The sequence below is a fragment of the Populus nigra genome, chromosome 10 (assembly GCF_951802175.1).
Source record: "Populus nigra chromosome 10, ddPopNigr1.1, whole genome shotgun sequence".
In the NCBI taxonomy this organism is placed as follows: Eukaryota; Viridiplantae; Streptophyta; class Magnoliopsida; order Malpighiales; family Salicaceae; genus Populus; species Populus nigra.
Window position 1 is genome coordinate 3,040,571 of NC_084861.1, and position 18,519 is coordinate 3,059,089.

The window sequence follows — 18,519 nt, forward strand, 5'->3', positions numbered from 1 at the left end:
TCGCGTGATGTTGTATTCTTAGAAAAGGATTTTTCAATGATAGGTGAGGTTAATAAAGATTTTTAATTATATGAAATGAAAAATCTAGATTATAGCACAACAAGCCATTCAATAGAGGACTTCGAATACACTCTTAATCCTCATATAAATAGTGGTAGTGACATTTTATCTATTCTTACTCTTATGGAGCAAGATCATAAGCAATCTTAACCTTGTAGAAGTGTTTGTGAACCAATAGATCTATTGGTTCACGAATTAAACATAAGACAGATGGGTTAATAGAACATTAAAACGCTCGACCAGTAGCGAAAGGCTACACTAAAAAAGAAAAAATTAATTATGAAGATATATTTTCACCAGTTGTGAGGATTACTTCAATTTGCCTCATTTTAGTTATAGTTGTACATATGGACCTAGAGTTATACCACATGGATGTTAGAACTATATTTCTTAGTGGAGAACTAAATAAGAAGATCTATATAGATCAAACTTTAAGATTCGAGATTAAAGGACAAGAGCATGAAGTTTGCAAGCTTAAAAGATCCATATATAGTCTTGAGCAAGCTTGTAGACAATGTAACGTCAAGTTTCATCAATCTATCTTAAGAATGGTTTTACAATGATGGAAGAAGACCATTGCATGTATTTAAAACATTATAACAATAATTTTATAATATTGTTATTATACGTTGACGACATCTTAATAGCTGAAAATAGCAAAAAGATGATTGATGCTACTAAAAGGTGGTTATCATCAACTTTGAAATGAAAGACATGGGTGAGGCCAACTATGTTCTTGGTGTGAAAATCATTAGAGATCGCACTAAAAAGCTTTTGGGTTTAACTCAAGAGACTTACATAAAAAAGATGTTAGAGCGTTATCACATGCAAGATAGCAAACCAATGGACACCTCTGTTGATAAAAGCTTAAGCCCGAGCCTTAATATATGTCCCAAAACTCTAGAAGAAAAAGAAAAAATGTCCAAAGTACTTTATAACAGTGCCATCGATAGTTTGATGTATGCAATGATGTGCACACGTCTCGATATATGTTATGTCATTGGATTGGTTAGCTAATATCAATCAAACCCTGGTTAGAAACACTGAATGACTGTCAAAAGGATCATACAAAGACTTACAATGATTGAATAATGAATAAATGTCATTAGTATATCATGTTATTCGTTATTTATTATATGAAATATATTATGAGTATCGTATAATACAATTTCTTAAAGTATGTCGATAGACTTAGATTGACTCACTCACATGAGTAATCATCTCTAGCGCTTGTAAAGTGAGTAGAGATGAGACTATTTGAGTTTTAATGCTCAATAAGCGACTTGGACGCAATGAGAGCAATTTTAACTCAAAGTAATTATTAAAAAGTCACATTGGTTAAGACCAAGATGAGATTCTTAAATAAAAAAATCGACATGAATAAATTCTCACCTTTCGTGTGTCTATTATGATTGAAGTCGAGTATGAAATTATTCATCTGCCACTAATGACAATGAGCAAGTGAGAATTTCTGATTTGAAGTCTGTTTTTTTCTATGACAAGACTAAGACTCGTATAATGTATTTCCTCTAACAAGGAGAGTAACGACACATACTCTTTGTCTTCAAAAAAGAAAAGAGTAAGCTCCACTATAGCATGCATTTCATATTACATGTGCTAACGACTATTATAGGAATAAAGAATGGATCCCCGCTTCTTTATTATGTAAGTCCTGAAGATAATATCTAAGATTTCAAAATCTTGCCCTTTGTGACTTTTGACTGTATCAAGAAGTGATCGCTACTTTATTAGTATATCTTATGATTATGGAATGATTCGACTTAAAAGAATAATCTTAGGAAAACGAGTTAATTCGTATGAAAGAAAAAAATAATTTTAGTTCTACACCTGTTACTTGTATTCACCAGTCGAGATCATATCACTTGAATAAATTTGACATGATTTAGAATACTTGTAATTGTATGGATTGATTGAGTATGAAATTCTTGAGGGATTGATTTAAATTCAGTCATGTGTAACTAAAAATGCTTAGGGTATATTTGTAGACTTTAAGAATAATTAATTATAAGTTGATGTCTCCTATATGGCCTATATTAGGTTTATATATTGTAGCTCCTTTCACTGTGCATATCAGGTCACACAGTCTATTCATCAAAGTATGAAATTCTTGTGCAAGTTTGAAATATAATGTATTAGATAAATTCAGTCATTCATGGGCAAGTGAGAGATGTTGGTTATTAGGTTAGACCTGGTTAACTCATAAGGGATGGACCTGATTCAAGTATTTAGAGGAGTTACTAAAAAATAATCATTTCTTCTATATATATATATATATATATGGATATAACTCATATGAAAAAGTTAGTTTTTCATTTTGTTGAAAAGAATATAGTTATCTGTTTTTCTTCTTTTATCTAGGACTCTCTGCATTAATTTGATAAGATCTATAAAGACGTTCATACTGTGAAATATCACTTTGGTTCTAGTAATTAAAGTGACACTGAAATAATTGATCCAGAAATAAAAAATAAATTCTCACAAATAAGTTTCATTTCAATTCTACAATTTTTTATTTTTTGGATGCCAAGAATTGGATTTGAACCAAAATCCCAACTCCTTGTTCTTCGACAGAGTACTTCCTAGCTAAACATGATGTAATTATATATATTGTTTATAGAGGGTAAGTTAATTAAAATGATTAAATGAATTAAATAAGATAACTAAGACAATTAAGTGATTATAAGTGTGTGAGCATGCTACAGCTGTGAATAACATGAACAGGATGGTGTTTAATTAAAATGCTGACTCAGAAACTCTTGAGAATATTATTAGTCGTGTAATGTTATTTTAGTGGTGGGGCTTGAAGATTCTCTCACTTCCGTACATATATAGTAGAGCCAAACAATGTATAAATTGTTATGTCTTAAACCACACAAAATCAAACAATATCTGTGGCACCGATTTCATGAAAGACTTTTGCTAATCATAAAGGAGTTCAATCTCCTAAAAGAAAAGGGGAGATATTTGTGTCGTGCCTTTTACAAGCTCTGTTTGCATTATGGTTAAGTGGTGTTTTAAAAATTTTTAATTTTTTTTAATTTTAAATTATTTATTTTTAATGTTTTTGAATTGTTTTAATGCGATGATATTAAAATTTTAAAAAATAAAAAACATATTATTTTAATGTATTTTAAAATAAAAAACACTTTAAAAAGCAGCATCTACCACACCCAGAAAGATGCCCTCTAACTTCAAAATAATTCTTTGTAGTGTGTGTTTAATCATTCTTTTCTAGATTTTTTTTACATTAACTTATCAAAATTATTAAAAATACTTAAAAAATATTAATTTAATATTTTTAAATCAAATACACTTTACGCTTTTGAAACATGTTTAAATATAGTTTTAATCACGATATCAATTGTCATTGTAATAACACCAATAATTTGAATTTTTATAAGGTTAAAAAAAAGTTGTTGTGATCCCTCCTCCCAACAATTTTAACTAGGAGATTCAGAAAGTAAAAGTCTCTGGAACCTCCATCCCAATATTCTCGCCCACGAAAAAAAGAATTGAATACCATCCAACAAATTTGAAAATTCAGAAATTTTACGTTGAAAAGGAACATATTTAATCAATTAGCACATGATTCTAGTCAATTATATATAAGATGAACTAGCAAGCTCGGGAGCTGATTCTGTCAACGGAACATTTTTCTCATTCAAAATACAAGCTCCCCATGTGCGCCTCCGAGGGCCTGGAGGCCAGCTAAGGAAGCTTAAAAAATTGCAATTACGTGAATTTCTCAAGAACTTCATGCTCTTAATTACATGAACAAGGCTTATCCAAAACAGAAGGGAGGTAACAGTTCCCAATCTGTTTCTCTAGCTGCAATATATATATATATATATATATATATATATATATATATATATATATATATGATCGATCAATACATCATGAATCTGCATATGAACTTTAAGGTTCATGCCAAAATGTGAAACCATCATCACAATTTATGATGCATGTTTCCTTTGAGGTTAGGCTCTCGGTAAGCAAATTCAGTGTAAGATCTTGAGACATCGAGAAAGAGAATCTAATGGTTTCGATACTTGTCCAATCAAGTTAACTATGATTAATTGAAACAAGGTTATTTTAATTAAAAAAACAATTAAAGCAATATAATTTTTTTTAAAAAAAAATCTTTAGAGAAAATTCAAATATGAATTTTAAAACTCAATTATTATAGCATGTTGGGAACATGGTGTAAACCGCATTCTCTTAAAATTTATTTTTTTGTATAAAATAAAATTTTTTAATGTATTTAAATCGTTTTGATGTGTTAATGTTAAAAATAATTTTTAAAAAATAAAAAAAATATTATTTTAATATATTTTTAAATAAAAAATATTTTAAACCGCCACCAACTCACCTATCACAACTCCAAACAAATTCTAAATCTCGAATAATGCACTGCTCACTTTAGGTTTGATAACAATGGACCATGTTAGCTCCTGGATTTCCCAGCATGAACACATGAGCTAGGATAATAGATTGGACCAGAGGGCCCTAATCAGTGGCAAGAAGGGGTGGTGTCCGAGAAGGGAATGTTTTGTGTGATAGGCTAAATATGGTTTAATTTCTCTAGCTACATCAATAATGTCCATATCCTCTTGGCTTTGCTGTTCCCAACACTCGAGCTTGCATGTGCTCCGGTCGCTTGAGAAGGAAAACACATACACGAGAATTCGATGCTTTTGGTCGCATTTCGGCCTCAATCTCATCCTCCAAGGACAAGCTTATCAAATGGGGTCTGGTCTGCCTTGCACTCAAACAACATAAAGATGGACCACGGCACCGTTTATCCTACACCTTCTTATTATCTACTAGATATCCTTTCTTGTTTATCCTACACCTTCTTATGATATATTAAATTGGTGTCCCTATGAAACTGCAACTGCGGATTGGATCAATTTTTTAAAATTAGTATAATTTATAATATGGTGTGGGGAGATGAAAAGTAATAAAAAAAAACCTTTTTTAGCGTGTTTTTAATATCCCCTTTGTTGCTTGTGCTGTAAATTATGCTGTGTTTTTAAACATATGTATTAATTTTATTTTATTTTGAATTTTTGAACCCGTATTTGTAGGTCCACTCCGATTCCAAATTAGAGTGTGGAATGAAATCTAATTCAAAATAAATTATTTAATTTTTTCTGCACCCACTTTGCTGAAATGAACACTTTCTAGAGAGTTTCCATAATTTCTAACAGTTACCAAGCAGTTATTTTGGAGAAGTGAATTTCAAAACAATCGAACATGTTAAGCAGTGTTTCAATCATGTTTGTAAGATATTTACCCTATAAAATTCAGTTGTTATAATCAGGTTTTAAATGATTTAAGTAATTTAACCAGATTTTATCCAAACTCGAAAAAATTAATGTCAAGTAATTTTTTAAAAAATATAAAAAATAAAATAATATTATTTGAAAGCGGGACTACTTTCATTCATTTTTCTAGCTTATATTCTCTCTCAAAACGTTAACAAAATATACGAGGGTTGAAGTTTAGACTATCTTCACAAATAAGGTTTAGATTACTTTGACAAATCAAAAAACCGATAAATGATTACGGAAATAAAACTCAGAACCAACCGAAATAACCAGTCTTTCCTATCCTTTGAAAAATCCACCCTAGTGGGCATGAAAACTACAAGGTAAAAACCTTCATTTGCAGCATCCCATGGCTGCATGCATGTCTATGTAATTAAGCGTCAGGTACAATATTCTTGTAGGAGCTAATCGAGCTTGTTTTATAAGTTCCTATCATCTTGTATACCTTCTAGACAACCAAGAGCCTAGCTAAATCTCCAACATCTGAAGCAAGATTTTCCTCCAAAAGTTAATGAAATCTACGCGAAAGTAGATGTATAATCATTCCAGGGACGGTTGAGCTGTCTCAAACGGACTCAATATTCTGCAGAACAACAATTATCTGAACGATCCCAGTCTTAATTATGCCCGTTATATTCAAACCTGCTAGCTAGCTACCTAGTTGGTAATGGTAGATAAGGCAATCTCTTCAGATTTGCCCTACCGTTTCACCAGCCCTACCTTGTCTGTAATTTAGACAGACAACTTGGGGTGTGATCGCAAGATTTCTTGAGGATATATCAAACGTAATTCGCTATGTTTCTTATGCCCAAGGCCAACTAGCAACTTGTTGGCGTCTAACAAGGATCGCCGCAATTCGATAACAACAACACAAGGCCAGAAGATGACAAAGCTTTTTCCATTGACACCAAAGGTCACATGGATTCTAACCTATTTTGTGTCACCATCCTCCCTTCAAATTAGGGAAAGCAACATTATTGCCAAGAACTTGTGCTCTTTCCATGCTCAGATTACCATTATTGCATTTTTAACTTGATTCACGGGGGCATCTTTATTCTTTTACACCTACTTAATTAGCCTTCTCTCTACTTCCTTTTATCGAGAAAAGCTCGGATGTGACTGTGCCATGGCGACAATATTGCTGCTTAATGCCAATATAATTTAGATGGACAGGGTGTTGACTATGTTGCAAATGGCGGGTCCCCATCTAAATTCACCCAATTATCACCATGATCAACATACCTCCGTGTCACATACTCACATTTTGTTACTACATTTTAGGTTATACACCAAGTTCAAACCATTTATTATTACAATCGAGCTTATATAATAAGTTAACTTGGGATTAAACCCAGTTTGGTCCGATAGGTCGACTGGGAAAAGAAATTAACTCAGAATTGATCTGGTTTAGAGTTCAAATCTTTGTTGTAAAATTATTTGAGTGTAATAAAGAAGAGATCGGAGGATCCTCTCGTATTTACAATGATAATAAATTTGGTTGATATGTGATAATTAACTATTCTTATATCTCATTAAATACTAACAATTAATGCCCATCTCTCACTATTCAGCCATTAATTATGGATGGAGGATCCTATGCGTGACACAAAAAAGTCATCGTTGAAGTAAAACGATCAAATGGATGGGATTCGGTGGTTCGAAACAATTATTAATATCGACGAGGATGTTGGACCCCAGTTGGGTCCTGGAATCTGTGTGTATTGTGCAGGCAGGCTCTGCCTGAGGAAGAAGAGTTTTGTAGAGGTGACTGGTCGGGAACGCTCAATGCTAGTAATTCTACTCCGGCAAGAAAATGAAATTTGGAGGCAAGGCATCTTCTACAATCCACACTCATCCCATCTCCAATCATGTTCCTGCATTAACTAGAAACTCTTTTCGTTTCAGCTCGTTGAATATCCTATCTCGGAATCACGTGATGGACTGCTTGGATCACTTGCACAATATTGTCTCCCGTGTCTCCCTCACATGCTCCACATTAAGCTCTTCTTTACTTGATTAGCAACGTAGATATAATAATTATTTCTCTCTTCCTTTCAAGCTATGTATGCAGATGGTTAAAGTATCTTTTGCTTTCCAGTTTTTACCTTTACCTGCGCTATTTATGCATGTGGTAAAAGTACCTGTTGCTTTCCAATTTATAAGATGCTCTCCTGATCAAGTTAATAGATATGGATCTGCCTACTGATCTGGATTTGGGTTCGGAAAGGTAATTCAAGTTAATTATTTTAAAAAAATTAAAATAACATTGTTTTGATAAATAAAATAATAATATTTAATAGGTTTTTAGATGAGTTTTTAACGGGTTTTACTTTTGATTAACTAGATCGTAAATCAATTTAGGTTTCTGATTGGATAATACAAGACAATTTTTTATCTTATTTTATTCTTAACACAAACTAATTCAAGCTTTAAATCAAGTTGATTCACTGAGCAGGTCTGGATTTTACAAGTAAAATGATGTTAGCTCTAAAAGTATATGGGTATTGACCTCAAGATTTCAAGTTGGGATTTCCAATCTCCTTGTTTATGTTAATAATAATAATAATAATAATTACAATAGCATTACATGTGGTAGTCCTCATGAAGCTAGATAAAATTATAAAATAACCCTAAAATCCAAAATCTAACTTGTATAGGGAAAACAATTGGTATTTGCTTAGCTTTGTGTATCTAATTATTATAAAATGTATAACATGTATATATCAGAATAAGAAATTAATATAAGAATATTCCAATGTTGTAATCCCTACAGTTACTGTCGTGTTCTACCGCGTATATATAAATAGAAAGTCTAGCTAAGGCACAACCCAACACATTCTATTATTCTCAACTTGGTATCAGAGCCCTAAAATAATTAAAACACTTTCCTCACAGCCTCCTCTGCAATGGAACAGCCGCTCAATACTTTTTCCTCTTCTGCAGCACCAGTAGTCCAATATTCTTCTCTGACAGTGCAAGCTTTTTCTCCTACAGCGGCTCCTCTGCTGCCTCACCGCATGTTTTCTCCTCTGCCATAGCTGGTGAACAACCTCTCTTCAACCCCCCCCCCCACAATACTCCTTTCTTGCAGCCTACGTCTGATGCAACTGTTGTCTCTGTTGCCGCAAACATCATCTCCCTGTCTCACACTCATCAAGTCATCTCCCTCAAATTAACAAACACCAATTATTTATATTGGCGTATGCAAATGCTGTCGTATCTCCTAGGTCAAAGAGTTTTCGATTTTGTTGATGGCTCCAACACATGTCCATCTCCACATGTTCTTGCTGGAGATAGTACCTCTCTTCAGGTAAATCCGCTCTTTCTTCGCTGGAAACAACATGACCAACTTATTTTGAGTGCTCTTCTTTCCTCCATATCCATAGAAGTTCTGCATCTTGTTGTTGGAGGCCAAAGCTCTTATTCTGCTTAGCGCACTCTTGAGCGAGCTCTCGCTTCCATCTCAAACTCTCATATTATGCAACTTCATGGCTCTCTTCAGGATCTTCGACAGGGTGATGAATCAGTAACTCAATTTATACAAAAAGCTAAGGCATTATTTGATGAATTGATCGCTACTGGCCGACCAGTTTCGCTTAAAAATTTCAGTTTATATGTGTTCGTGGTCTTCAGGGAAAGTTTAAAGACTTAGTTACAAGTCTTATTACCAAGGCCAAACCTTTATCGTATGCAAATCTTCATAGTCATCTCCTCACGCATGAATTTCTTCACAAATCTTCAGTTGCCATACATGCTCCTTTGTTGCCCATACCCAGCACTCCACCGTCTGCCCTTGTTGCGCAACGCCAGACCTTTAGCAATTCTGGCCGCAGCAGGGACCGCTTCAATGGTGGCTGGCGTCCCAACCAATCCAACAGCAGAGGCAACCGTTTTGCTGGCTCCAGACCTAATCACCGCAGCTTCCAAAGCTCCTCCTTCGGTGACAGTCGACAAGGCTCATAGCAGGGCAATTAGCAACGCAATAGGGAGCAGATCCACGTTGCCAACTGTGTCAGAATTTTGGCCATACCGCTCCCCATTGTCCTCAATTCCAGCAGCAAGGTTATGGCCAACAGCCTACTGCCAATCTGGTGCAGCGCAATCTCTCCTCAACCAGTTCCATTGATTGGTTTCCAGATACCGGTGCCAATCAACACGTCACACCTAATCTTGCCACCTTGACTACTTCAGAGCCGTATCTTGGTAATGATAATTTGCATATTGGTGATGATAAGGGCCTTCCTATATCTCATCTCGGTCATACAAAAATATATACACCACATTGTTCTTTCACCTTATATAATGTTCTTTATGTTCCTGCAATCACGAAACCTCTACTCTCTGTTCAGAAATTTTATCTTGATAATAATGTTTATTTTGAATTTCACCCTCGTGTATTTTATGTCAAGGATCTCAACATCTATGAAGTCTTTCTCTCAGGTCAGAGTAAAGATGGTCTCTATGCCCTGACCAAGTCTTCTGTCACGTCAGTTCCTCAAGCCTACTGGTCTCCCTGCACTTATGCCTTTGCTGATTTATGGCATCGTCGACTAGGTCATCTTACTTCACGTATTTTTCAATTGTTAGTCTCGAAAAATAAGATCATTTGTAACAACAAACATCTTAATTTTCAATGTCAAAGTTGTCCTTTAGGAAAATCCTCGTGTTTGTCTTTAGGACCTACGGGTCATAAAACTTCTACTCTGTTTGAATTAATTTTTAGTGATGTATAAGGCCCTGCTCCCCTCTTTTCTTCAGATGGCTATCGTTATTTTGTTATCTTTGTTGATTCTTATACTAAATATGTATGGTATTATCCTCTCATTGCCAAGTCTAATGTTTATTCTGTTTTTCATCAATTTCAGACTTTCGTTGAACGTCAATTTTCATTAAAAATAAAATCTGTTCAAACTGATTGGGGCGATGAATACCGCAAACTGTCTACCTTTTTTTAGATCGTTGGTATCCATCATCGTCTGATTTTTCCTTACACTCATGAACAAAATGGCATAGTAGAGCGTCGTCATAGGCATGTTGTGGAAACATGTCTTACTCTTTTAAGGCAATGTAAAACACCTTTTAATTTTGGAATTATGATTTTGAAACCTCTGTTTATCTTACAAATCGCATGCCTCCTCATGTTCTTGCCCATCGATCTCCGTTTGATTGTTTATTTCAACGGTCTCCTGATTATCATTTTTTGCGTACTTTTAAGTGTTTCTGTTTTCCTTTTTTGCATCCATGTAATAATCATAAATTGGATTTTCGTTCTTTTCCATGTGTGTTCTTTAGTTATAGTTCCTCGCATCTTGGTTATCGATGTTTTGACATTGCATCTCACCGTATTTATATTTCTCGTCATGTCCGTTTCCATGAACATGTGTTTTTATTTGATAATTCTGAACAGATTGCAAAGGTCGCAAACACAACCCTCACCCAACCCGCTACTGTCACCTTTCCAATTCTGCTCCACTACCCAATTCCAACAACCATCAGCATTCAGCTCTACCGCTCCAAAAAGCCACCCGACCACAACCTCAACCCATCTCTTGGGCATCATCTCATACTTGTTTATCTAACCATTATGATGCAGATTCAGCTCGTCAATTGGTCTCATCTCCTCTTGGTCTTGGGGCACTCTCTAGTCCTTTCTTTGCTTCGCCCTCCTTGGCCAGTATTCCTGCAGATTTGGTCTCTGCTTACAGCCCCTTCTCTGCTGAAAGTCCAGTGCTTGCGGCTGCTTCTTCATCAACCTTTCCAGTTGGTTTGCAACTTATGGTTGATCTATCTTCTTATCAGCTGCAACAGATCTCCTCACTGCCACAATCTTCACCTGCGTCTCCACCAGCAATGAACAGACATCCAATGATTCTCAAACCGCGGCAGCCAAAGGCAGCAAATCTGGTTGCTTCAGTTGCCACAACCTCTGCCTCCACACGGGTACTGCATTCTCCCTTTTCTGAGCCTTTTGCATTTTCTGATGCTGACCGGTATGCAGTTTGGCATAATGTTATATGTGATGAGATCGTCGTTTTGCTCTCTGATCGCACTTGGTCTTTGATTCCCTTTCATCTTTCGATGAACGTTGTTGGCGATAGATGGGTGTCTCGGATCAAACGTCGTGTTAATGGTAGTATTGAGCGCTATAAAGGGCGCCTTGTTGCTAGAGGTTTTACCTAGCAGGAAGGCATTGATTATTCTGAAACCTTTAGTCCAGTTATTAAGTAGGCCACCGTCCGATTGGTTTTCTCTATCATGGTTTCATGAAATTGAAAGATTCATTAGCTTGATATTCATAACACCTTCCTCAATGATGTTCTTACTGAAGAGGTCTACATGAAACATCCTCTAGGTTTTGTTGACTCTTTTCTTCCATCTCATGTGTGGAGATTGCACAAATTATTGTATGGTTTGAATCAGGCACCGAGAGCATGATACACTTATCTAAGTGATTTTTTGCTCTCCATTGGTTTCCGGGCTTCCAAGGTTGACACCTCCCTGTTTATCTTATCTGATGGTACTAATAACTTCTATCTCCTGGTATATATTGATGATATTCTGCTTACGGGTAGCAACTCTGCTATGCTTCATCACCTAATACAGTTACTAAGCTCTGAGTTCAAGCTTCGTGACTTAGGTGTTGTTCACTACTTTCTGGGTATTGAAGTTTAGTCTACCGGTATGAGTTTAATACTGCGTCAACATAAATATATTCTTGACATCCTCACCCGAGCTGGTATGACTTCCTGCAAACCTGTTGATACTCCAGTCTCCCCTTTAAAAGTCACTATATTATTGAATCACTCATTCTCTGATCTTACACGATTTCATCAAATCGTGGGTGTTTTTCAATATCTTACCTTCACCCGTCCAGATATATGTTTTGTTATTAACAGAGTCTGTCAGTTTATGCACGCTCCTACAGATTCTCATTGGGCCGCTGTTAAGTGTATTCTAAGCTATCTTAAAGGTATGGCATCTTATGGTTTTCATATTACTCGAGGCTCCTCTTTTGCTATACATGGATTTACAAATGCAAATTGGGCTGGTAGTATTGATGATCGCAAGTCTACAGGTGGCTATCTTGTCTTTTTTGGTCAAATGTCGATTTCTTGGAAATCCGGCAAGCAACGCACAGTTGCTCGCTCTTCTACTGAGGCTGAGTATAAAGCCCTTGCTGATAATACCGTGGAAGTCATTTGGCTTCAATACTTGTTAACAGATCTGCAGGTTCCCTCAGTTTCTGCTCCTACCATTTGGTGTGATAATATTGGCGCAACCTATCTCTCAGCAAATCCTATCTTCCATGCTTGTACTAAGCATGTTGAAGTGGATTATCACTTTGTCCGCGACCGCATTGCCAAGAAAGATTCAGATTCATTTTGTTCCTTCTCGGGATCAACTTGCCGATATCTTCACTAAACCACTTCCTGTTGCATCCTTTACTGCTTTTCGGTTCAAGTTTCGGGTCGATCCCTCACCCTCAGCTTAAGAGGGCATATTATAGAATGTATAGCATGTATATATCATAATAGAAAATTAATATAGGATTATTCCAATGTTGTAATTCATACAGTTACTGCCGTGTTCTACCGCGTATATATAAATATGAAGGTTGGCTAAGGCACAACCCAACACATTTTATTATTCTCAACTCTAATTGGATAAATTTGATATATTTTTTGTTTTGAGATGTTTTTTTAAAAAATATTTTTTAATTGAAAATATATTAAATTTATATTTTTTAGTATTTTATAATGATTTTGATGTATTAGTGTAAAAAATAATTAAAAAAATTATTTTAATATATTTTTATTTAAAATTACCATTTACCGTAGTTCCAAAACCTCCAAGTCATAAAAAATCTTGTATAGATGGAAGCATTAATTAAATATTATCATCATAAAAGGACTGGTCACCCTTGTACTCATGTCTATTACACGAGTATGCAGTTAAGGTGAAAAATATTAAGGAAATACTATAAATGTGTCTTTGACACGTAAATCTTATTTATATAACTTTTATAAATTACTCTATTTTAAAAAAAAAAATGAATTTTTTAAAAAATCATAAATATGTTTGGTTAGAATTTTTTTTATTTAATCAAGATTTTTATATATAGTTAATTTGAAACTTTGATTTAATTAAATTTTTTTTAACTTTTAACTATAATTTATAAAATTTGTATTCCTCAAAAAAAATTGTATTGGGTTATTTTTATCAAATATATTTTTAATTTGATTTTTTAAACTTATTTTTATCATATATATATATATATATATATATATAATAACTTTTAGGTTACCTTTTAAAATCAGAACATGTGAACACGCACACCCTTCTAGTTGGATATATCTCTGCTGCAAGTTTAGCAAGTAGTAGTTTGGATAAGAGTGGAAATAGAGAAATGGAACGTCGATATTGCTATACAATATGTTTTATTAAAGTATTTTTCAATTTCAATATTAACATATTAAAACTATAAAAAAAATATTAATTTAATTGTTTTTCAAGTAAAGCGTATTAAAAAAAAAAACAGAAATCATTTCATTCTCAAACACTAACTGCAGAGTGTATTTTTATTATGTAAGAGTGAAAAAAAAGGGGATAAATACTTACAAAGTGGAGTTCTTCTAACAAGTTAATTGGTTCCAAAACAATCAAAAGAGAGCATAGTGCGGACAAGGCATGTTGTTGCTTCGTTTGGTTATGTCTTAACTCTGAACCAGTGGGTCTGAAGACCTCCCTCCCTCCCATGTGCCCATCCCATGTGGGCAGGACCTGAAAATCCAGAGGAAGGATCCTTATCATTGGTTTGACCGATCTGCTTCTCCTCCTCCTCTTCTTCTTATTCCTTTCGAATTATTTTCCACCAGCAGTTTAATTATTCTATGGAAACTTAATTTACAAGACAAATTTCCCAGCATTTTATTCCTTGGAAAATTCTCTGTGAGTACCAGCACCCGTTTTATGATGTGGAGCATGAATTTATGGGATCATACCGATTCGAGAAGGGGTTTGAATTATTGGATTATTGAATTATTATTTTTTTATTAAAATGATAATATTTTTGTTTCTACAAAATATTAACTTTGCTGAGGAAATGTTTGGATTTAATAACTGTCATATAAGCCAAAATCAAATCTAACCATAGTAAGAAAAAGGAGAGTGAAAAATAAAATAAAATAAAATAAAATAAAAATTAAGTGCGAAAGGGAAGCATTTAAATATGAATATCCATCCATCCCTCGATGATCAATCCATTCATTCATTCGCATTTCACTCAAAGAGACTCTCTCACCTTTCTGAATGCTAGTGCCAACTAACTTGCAAAATTAAGTTGCATGCGCCATCTCACCACCGCCTACCCACCCGCCAAATTCACCAGCCACAACCAACAGCAATGCCAAGAAATTAAAGAACAAATAAAGAATGTCGCCTCCCCAGAAACCACCAGCAGTTACCAACGATCTCAAGCACCGTGTCATAGCCTGTCTCAACAAGCTCTCCGACCGCGACACTCTCTCTGTCGCCGCCACAGAGCTCGAGTCCATAGCTAAGAACTTAACCACTCCAGACTCTTTCTTACATTTCCTAAACTGCATTCATAACACTGATTCTTCCTCTAAATCTCCTGTCCGCAAACAATGCGTCTCTCTTTTAACTCTTCTATCTCGCTCCCACGGCAACTCTCTCTCACCCCACCTCTCCAAAATGATCTCCACCATCACCCGCCGACTTCGCGACCCCGACTCCGCAGTCCGCTCTGCCTGCGTCGAAGCCACCTCGGCCATGTCTTCTCAGATCACCGACCCCCCCTTCTCAACTCTCTCCAGGCCGCTTATTGACTTGTTGACTGTTGACCAGGATTTCAACGCTCAGATAGGGGCGGCTTTGTGTTTGGCATCGGCCATAGAGGCAGCACCAGAGCCAGAGGTGGAGCACTTGAGGAAGGTGCTGCCGAGGCTTGGGAAGCTGGTTAAGGGAGATGGGTTTAAAGCAAAGGCGGCGTTGCTGAGTTTGATTGGGAGCATTGTTGGCGTCGGTGGGGCGTCAAGTAAGGGGCTTTTAGATTGGTTAGTCCCGTGTTTGGTTGAGTTTTTGAGCAGTGAAGATTGGACAGCCAGAAAAGCTGCTGCTGAGGCCTTAGGGAAGGTGGCGTCAATGGAAAAGAAGTTGGCGAAGGAACATAAAGCTACCTGTTTGACTTCTCTAGAGACCAGGAGGTTTGATAAGGTATAATATTATCTATCTTCTTTCTCTTAAAACTTGTTTGGTTGCTGAGAAAATTGTGAACAGGTTGCAAGCTTTTCTTTTTCTTTTTTCTTTTAACTGAAGAGATTACAGTTTGAATGGTAAAAACAAATTAAATTAAATCGCTGGAAAAGTGGCAATAGATTTTGATTCTGAAAGTTGGAATTTTCGTACTGATACGATTTGTGTGTATAAAAAAAAAGGTGAAGGTGGTTAGGGAGACTATGAATCGCACATTGGAGTTGTGGAAGGAGGTGCCAGGCATTTCTGAGGAAATTTCAGTTCCATCTCAATCTACATGTTCTTCTATAGGTATCAGCTTCTTCTTCTTTCTCTCCTCGTAATCTTATTTACTACGATTGAATTCAGAAGGGTTCAATAATTTAGCGCGCATGGCGTTGAAGTTTAAGTTAGTCTCCTCTTAGTTTAAGTTTAAATTCACATCATCAATTTATGCTTTTCTTGGATTTTGGCATGGACCAGATAATGCTGTTGGTATATGCATCTCCACCGCCTCCAAAAATTCCAAAGACATCGGTTTCAAAACTCCTTTATCTAAGAAAACAGTCCCCGCAAATAGGTCCCCTCCTCCTGATGCTTTGTTCATGACAGCTGCCAAAAAACAAAGCCCGGCAAAGAGCAATGACAGCAATTCAAAGACAGGAACGTCTCATAAGCTGAGCCATGATAGACATTCAGCTTGGAAAATTGAAATCGCTACTCCACCAGGAAAAGCTTGTGGTGATGTTGCAGGGCATGATTCTGGAGTTTTGGGATCAGGGCAGAATGTGGATGATACAAATTCCACACCAGAAACAAAACGTGTCCTCTTCAGTAGTATCCTAGTTGACAAACGGCACAAATATGATGGTTTGAAATCTGGGTCGCGGGTGGTGCCAATTCAGGGGGATGAAAACTGTTACAGCAAAGATGTTGAAGTGAGCAGGTCTACTGAAGATTTCTATGAGAACCATAAAGATTACGAGGATCTGTCTTTGATCCGTGAACAACTTATTCAGATTGAAAACCAGCAATCCAGTCTTTTAGACCTCCTCCAGGTACAACATGAGAATTTTGATCTCTCACTCTTTGCCTCCCTCTCTTCCTAACAAGTCATTCTAGCCAATTGTGAAGAAAGGCTTTCATTTCCTCAGTTTGCTTACAGCATGTTGTTGCTAGCTCTGTAGTCTGTACATTACCACTCTATTTGTACATATTGCCCAGATGAGATAACGCATGCTTTCACTACATGTAATTTGCTACGGTGTCTCCAATTAATGGTGAAATTTGGAACAATCAACTCTTTCCCCTCACTGAATAGAGTTAACCCCTTGCCGTGGGTCAACATGTCACCATCCATCTACTTTGTTATGCTTGAACGTCCAATTATTGTGTATCCTATGGTTTGCTAAACTTGGCAATGTAGCACTTTAGTGGAAATACTAGGGCGCTAAAATGATGAAAAGTTATTTGCTGACTTCAATCGTCTCATCTTTTCTTGAATTTAGAGATTCATGGGGAGCTCCCAGAGTGGTATAAATTCTCTCGAGACACGTGTTCACGGCCTGGAGATGGCAGTCAATGAAATTTCATATGATTTGGCAGTATCAAGTGGAAGGATTCCTAGAACTGACTCTGTAGAGAACACATGTTGCAAGCTTCCTGGTGCAGAATTCTTAAGTTCCAAGCTCTGGAGGAGAACAGAATGTCGCTCTTCTACTTCAAGGTTCTCTTCTTCTGGGAACGCTCAGTCATTGAATTCTGTTTGCAGTATTCCTGTTAAGAATGCTAGCATTGAAACATACAACCCAGGAAGCCAAAGATCTCAGCGTCAGAGTATGGGTGGATTTGTTGTGGATACGTTGGCAGATGTTTCCAGCGTAAATAGGCAGAGTTCAGGGCTCTGTACAAGTCAAATGGCAAATAACAGAAGTCGAGATGAACCTATGCAGCAGGTGATTAGATATCTGATCTTACACTAGCTTTACTGTATTCAAATTCTCTCTTTGCAAGTTCATATTTTTTTAAATCATTTTGAACATCAATCGAGTAAATCCCCCAAGGTTTGGTATCTTGACCAAGTGTTGTGATGGCAAAGAACTACAAATTCTAATGCATAAAATAACTAGTATCTAAATATTACAGATCCTTACTGCGTTCCTCATTGCATGTATTTGAGTTGATATCACTAAGTTTTATAATTTTTAGAAGTTTACCTATGGATTTAGTTATCTATTTGCGCGGTATGAGCTAGCAAATATGGTTTTCTGGATACAAATTTATTTGAAATGGAAGTTGCCAAGAGTAAAACCTTCTGCTTTCTAGACCATCTCTCTAATTATCTGCATTTGTGCCATCAGGTTTCCTCTTAAATGAAAACAAGAATTTTTCATAACAGTCATCCAGCTGGGAGACAAGGGCCATAAGAACCTAAAGCTGAACGCACTGGAAGAAAAAGCCAGTCACAGATCAAGTTGGCCACAAGTGCATAAATGTGAAACTCTTGGATTTTTACTGCCTTCTCACTGATTATACGACGGGCTTCAGGGAATAATATCCAGATTTCTCTTGTCTTTAGGAACACACCACCAGAGCTAGTCTCCATAAATGATTCTTATTTAACTGGGTTTCACCATTTGCTGACGGAGAAGTTATAGCTGTGCAGGGACCAGTATTTCACACTGCTTTGTATGGTGAATAAAGAATCTTTCTGTGGGATAAACCCACCCTGTTCCTAGAATCATGTTGTATACCATGGAACAAGTTATTCAAGATAGAACAGTTGAGGGGAGGGGCACCACTGTCACAGACCCATACTGCTGTTTAAAAAGAAGATAGTTTTGCTTTTTAA

General features: G+C 36.0%; 1 protein-coding gene across 1 annotated transcript; it reads left to right on the top strand.

The window, feature by feature from the left end:
- The first annotated feature begins 14,659 nt into the window (after positions 1–14,659).
- Positions 14,660–18,519, top strand: LOC133705659 (TORTIFOLIA1-like protein 4). The gene is made up of 5 exons (XM_062130978.1): positions 14,660–15,650; positions 15,872–15,980; positions 16,152–16,726; positions 17,177–17,623; positions 18,029–18,519. The coding sequence occupies exons 1-5, from the start codon at positions 14,847–14,849 to the stop codon at positions 18,038–18,040; spliced, it is 1,947 nt and encodes a 648-aa protein (XP_061986962.1). The 5' UTR covers positions 14,660–14,846; the 3' UTR covers positions 18,041–18,519.

Excerpts from the sequence above, each read along its gene's own strand:
- LOC133705659 (XM_062130978.1), top strand. The coding sequence starts at position 14,847 with ATGTCGCCTCCCCAGAAACCACCAGCAGTTACCAACGATCTCAAGCAC. Across the intron at positions 15,981-16,151 it reads ATCTACATGTTCTTCTATAG|ATAATGCTGTTGGTATATGC; the intron begins GTATCAGCTTCT and ends GGCATGGACCAG. Across the intron at positions 16,727-17,176 it reads GTCTTTTAGACCTCCTCCAG|AGATTCATGGGGAGCTCCCA; the intron begins GTACAACATGAG and ends TCTTGAATTTAG.